This window comes from Plasmopara halstedii, assembly GCF_900000015.1.
Source record: "Plasmopara halstedii genome assembly, contig: Scaffold_322, whole genome shotgun sequence".
Lineage (NCBI taxonomy): Eukaryota > Oomycota > Peronosporomycetes > Peronosporales > Peronosporaceae > Plasmopara > Plasmopara halstedii.
Window position 1 is genome coordinate 92,101 of NW_020187243.1, and position 5,292 is coordinate 97,392.

The 5,292-nt window shown below is 42.1% G+C and overlaps 2 protein-coding genes across 2 annotated transcripts; both read right to left on the bottom strand.

Moving 5' to 3' along the window:
• Positions 1-1,289: 1,289 nt before the first annotated feature.
• PHALS_08165 (uncharacterized protein) lies at positions 1,290-1,631 on the bottom strand (the record flags this gene model as incomplete). The annotated part of the gene is made up of 1 exon (XM_024723464.1): positions 1,290-1,631. The coding sequence occupies one exon, from the start codon at positions 1,629-1,631 to the stop codon at positions 1,290-1,292; it is 342 nt and encodes a 113-aa protein (XP_024574438.1).
• A 23-nt stretch (positions 1,632-1,654) lies between these two features.
• Positions 1,655-2,149, bottom strand: PHALS_08166 (RxLR-like protein; the record flags this gene model as incomplete). Its single annotated transcript, XM_024723465.1, has 1 exon — positions 1,655-2,149. One exon carries the CDS (start codon positions 2,147-2,149, stop codon positions 1,655-1,657), a length of 495 nt encoding a protein of 164 aa, XP_024574439.1.
• Between the last annotated feature and the right edge of the window lie 3,143 nt (positions 2,150-5,292).

A 5,292-nucleotide genomic window follows, 5' to 3' on the forward strand; every position in this document is an offset into this window, starting at 1 on the left:
TACTGCTCTCGTTGCGAAGCAGTCGCCACAAGCCATTGATAGCGTTGTCGGACAGAGTATTCTCATTTGGGTGCAGTCACACCATGCCCATCTCGTGTGACACGCACCCCTGTTACCAGGGTACGTGTAACCCCGTTACAGGTATTGCCTGATAGGCAATCGGTCAACCCAAAGTTCAAACTGTTAGGTTTCTCTCATAGTGAAGCTTCGAAAAGTCGTGATATCACCGTTAATAAAAAGAAAAATTCTTTTGGTACGGACATGAAGCTGCAACAACTTCGAAACTGGATTTGAAGCTGTCCACATTCCTGCAATCAAAGTTTAAAGTGCCTTCATCCGATCTAAACGAGAACAAGCACTGACGAGCCGCGGTCTCATGATGAGACGATTGATCTCGTTCATATATCGCCATCTCCAGAGTGTATCTCTCCTATGATAGCTGTGTGGAAGCCCGGTGCTCCATACCTTTCAACACTGAGAAAAGGGTTGCTTAGGATGAAGATATTTGGTAATGTTACATATGAAACATCTGCGACATACCATGATGTTGCTCAATCGTTAAAAGTTCACATTCTTCTTCTCAGCAACGATGATGTCCATTGCCTCTGGTGTGCGCATGGACCCATTAACTTCAGTACCTCAACCGGTTCTCGCGGCATATATTTGTGCTCCGGATTCTATGAAAACTTCACCGCATTCTGAAATAAGTTGAATGGACGCGGCAAACGAGCTTGATTTCCTCATCGTTGATCATAAATTTTTATTAGCACGTCCGTGACAGTTTTATTTGTTTGCAGGCTACAGCACATCGGCCAAGAGCAAAGAAAGCGCCAACAGCGCAGTCAATGATTTTGCAATATACCAACAGCACGACAAAATCAGTCTTCATAAACAATTAACAAGAAGATCACGCTATAGAAAAAAGGTAGTAATGTACAAAAATCGCTTACATTGACCATGGAAATTAATCTTGCTCATTTGTATTGTTGATGTTGTGCTAGGGCCCAGAAGTCTACATTCGCCCTAAACCCTAGAACATAATTCATTTCATCATTGAGTGATGAAGTAAGAAATTATTTTGACGGCATCGATAAGACATTTGGTTATTTCGACACACAATTCAAAATTGACGCCTCCATGTATTATTGGTTAAGATTTCGCATAGAATACATATCAACAATGCGATGACCAAATACATAAGTTGAAGGCGTTCAGACAATTTTGATAAAGCTGATGCAGTGTGTATTGTGACAAAATTACTGATCACAAAAACAATACATAGCTTCAGATCATGTTGCTATACCTTCGTGAACCTTGACATCGGCAAACATTTCAATTTTAGGATACATGGGGGGGAGATCAAGTTTCTTCCGGTAAGCTTCAACAAAACTCTCGAATCTTTCGCTTTGAAGGCTGTACCACTCGTCGTATTCTTGCGGCGATTCTTTGTATTTTTTCTCAGCTAATTCCCCCAGCGCTCGGATGTACAAAATCGGCGATACGCCATCCGCGACCAAATCTTCGCCGGTATGGTCTCCTGATATAATTGTAATGGCCTTATCCAATTCGTCATCGACGGCCGCCTGTTGGACGATGTCCATTTTTCGCCATTCTTCCGCCCAGATTCTCATTACCGCTGAATGAGTTTTCTTATTCATAACATCGACAACCACTTATCGTGTTCCTCTATAAATTCAACGAGTTGCGTTAATTTTGGATTTCTTTTCCAGTGCACAAGAGAAACTGTCGACATTTCGGCTGCGAGATCCGGGCTGCTCTTCAGCAAGGTCATCACTTGGAGAGGATGATATCCCAACATAAGTGCTTGGTTGACCCCTGCTCTTTTTATCACCCCAATGGCATTAGCGATCCTAATATCCCTTATTATTTCCTCGAATTTTACCGGCGCAAGACGCATGACATTGATGAGCTTCGTTACTGCACCTTTCAACGTCCGCATACGTTCTTTGCTCGCTGTAATCTTACGCTTCGTTGCACGATGAAGGCGACTGCCGTGAACTCTCCACGGAGCAATAGAGTTCGGCATTGACTCTGGTTCCTCGTGCTTGGACCTATGTTCGTGTGTCGAGAGTACGTCTTGAACCGTAAGACTGACGAGTAGAAGAGAGATGAGATACTGGCTGCGCATGATATCGTTTGTTGCGCTGGTATAGGACAAAATCTCTCCGGAGACTAGATAGTCGGCTTCAAAGCTTTCTTAAGGAATGAATTCGTTTTCGAGGCATGATCGAAAGATAGAAGTGGCAGGCCTGTGACATCTTTCTCCGGATTCGTTTTCTGGATCAATCTTTTAATAAAATAAAATCTTTACCTGAATGATGGGAGGAATCATGGGAGGAATGATTGTGATCAAATCTTAGAGTAAAAACACTTCGAACGGAGGATTAAATCGCAGCGATTGCTGATTATCTATTATTTACGCCAAATTATCTCAGATAAAGTACACAGTCAAATCTCACAAAATATAGAATTTGACTGGAAGGCACACTTCAAAAGACGACAGTAGTGTTCAATCTAAAATCCTGCGACAGCTAACCATCAGGTTTTACATTTCAGAAATAGTGCAAATAGCCATCTCTTACCTGTCTTATGTAGAGCTATCGTACGACAGACTATCCCTTCTCATCCCATAAGCTCAGTAGATCCTCACTGCATGCAACAGCTGAATGGACGACTGAGCAGAAAATGCAGTCTTTATAGTGTGCAAACATAGCGAAGCTTTACAAAAAACTATATTCTGCCATTACAACAAATTTTCCTCTGATTCATTTTGGGAAGGTGTACTACCGGCAGTTCAAGTCCATGTGAGCGTGGACTTCCGATCGTCCGCCTCCTTCAACGCATAGCCGTCGAAACTCCATTTTAAAAGTATCAAATGCAATTTATCATCTATAAATTATTTCTGATGTAACGAACCGAACCTACACCACCATGTACTGTGATAGCGAGAATATCTTACTAAATTAATCTAAATAATTACATGACCTGATTATTGGTGACCTCAGCTCGTCAATCTATGTAGCAAGTGCCCTCCCTCGCTTTTGTTTCGAAGCAGGCGACATATATTAAAGATTCAATTCTGGGTCTTGACAGTCATCTCATGATTGTATTTGCAACCTGAATGTGGAAAGTGATATGTCTGAGCGAATGACTGGAGGTGTTGTTTAAGTGGGTTCACATCACTCTCTGTTGAGGTGAAACCAACTCTCGCAAGAACAAGCTATTCAAACTGCACTCCATAACTTAATGATATTTTTCATCAGATTCTGACGATGAAGCAAGAAATACGAGTCTATCCCAAAGGAATCATCTGTTAGGACTGACCGATCTATAAGAAGAGTTGTTTTTCATTTAGCTCCACAAAAACAGGCAAACGTCCAAATGTTAATCATTAGCTTGATATGGACAGTAAATTCATGGACAAAGAATCGCAAATCAGTTAGGCTACGAAAGCTTATAAAACTATCGACTTCATGCCGAGTTGTACAAAACTTTCCTGCAAACAGTGACATGCACATGCCCCTCTACGCGTAATTTAGCGTTAAATATAATCTTGCAGAGCTAAACTCGGATGTGAATGGTGTAGAAATGGTGTGAATGCTGATGCGGGTGTAGGTTTGCTACGAAGAATGATGACGGTGGAAACGTTTTTCGATCAAGTGTACAACAGATGCGTAAACTACTGACATTCGGAGAATAGACTGGAAAAGCAATGCTCTGGCGATCATCAAAGCAAGAGGAAGTCAGACAATGGTTGAAGTGACTAAGGGATTACAGATTGTGTCGAACAAATCAGAATTTTTTGCACAAAACACTCGCACTTATGATGGAGGTGGTATTAGACGATGCTTGACTTAAAAATCATCATATTGAATGGATTGCATTGACTGTCCCTGTGGTAAGCAGTGGCACATTCCATTTCGCAAGTGTCTTGACTACGAAAGCATTCAAAAGGTCAATAACACAATGTTTAATCTTGAGAATACAGTGGCATGTCATACAAGGCAGAATTAGTCGTTATCCCTTCCGGATATCTACATCTTAGTATATAAATTGCATATTCACATGACACGATGATAGTCTTTGCGGCAATAAAGATCCGTCCACATTTAAGGTCAGCATGATCCGCGTGAAGTGTGCTGCAGGAATGGCGTAGCTCACGTCGGTCCATGGAAGTTGATACTGGGAGTTGATCTGATGGTGTTTTCGCATGTGATCGTTGAGTGGTTTAGCAGTTTGTCTATCGATTCGACGGTCGCCATGTATAAATGAAAGTCGCGATCGACACTGAGCGCAAGCCGCGCGCAACGAGTGCTGCAACAACAGTCGTCAAGTGTTGCAAGGTTGTCGCCTATAGAGTGCAGAGAGTGAAGTGAAATGTATGGTTCACCAGTGGTTGAAAATTCTACACGTACGGGCAAGATTTTGGAAGGGGTGACCAGGGGGTGGTGGGCTTTGCAATTTTCGTTTTTACGTAGGAGTTACCAAGGAAAAAGCCCTGCAATTTTCGTTCTTACGTGCTCTTGACTGATCTGAGCGAGAGAGACACGAAGATGATTAAGCTAAGGTGAAAACTCGCGAGTACGCTAGACGACAGTTTTGGTGACCAAGTTACTACCAGTACAGGAAATTTCAGTATGAACTGGTTAAATTCATTCGTGTCATTCTCACCGTTTAATTTAACACATTGAACAATTTGATAGCCCCGTCGTGCACAATGAAGAGAAACTAAGCACAAGTAAGTCTTATTATGGACCGTGTTGGCATCACTGAATTAACGGGGTTAGAAACGGCGTTGGCAGCTGTTTTGATTCTATATCGTAGCCGCCGTTACTGTCAAATTTCAGAGACTGTAATGCTCTTGACAAATATTACGGGAACCACCGGACTAGAATAGCAATACTGATGCCTCGCAATGTCATCCGCGTACAGACAAACGTAGATAAAATTTTCTAGGATCGCTTGACATAAATGCACTGCCTCCCTGTGGCCCATAAAGTCATTTTTCACAAAAACACGATGTATTGTCTTGTTCCATGCACTTGTTGCATGCTTTAACCCATGAATAGCCTATTTCAGATTGCATACGATCCTGGAGTATTGTCGATGCCTTGTCTGTCAGTGTAACGGGATCACATACCCTGGTAACAGGGGTATGTGTCACACCAGATGGGCATGGTGTGACCAAACACAAACAAGAATATCGATTTAAGGGCTACAATTGAGATATTGATATCGCGACTTACTGCTCGAAAATTCGGAATGTGGTGA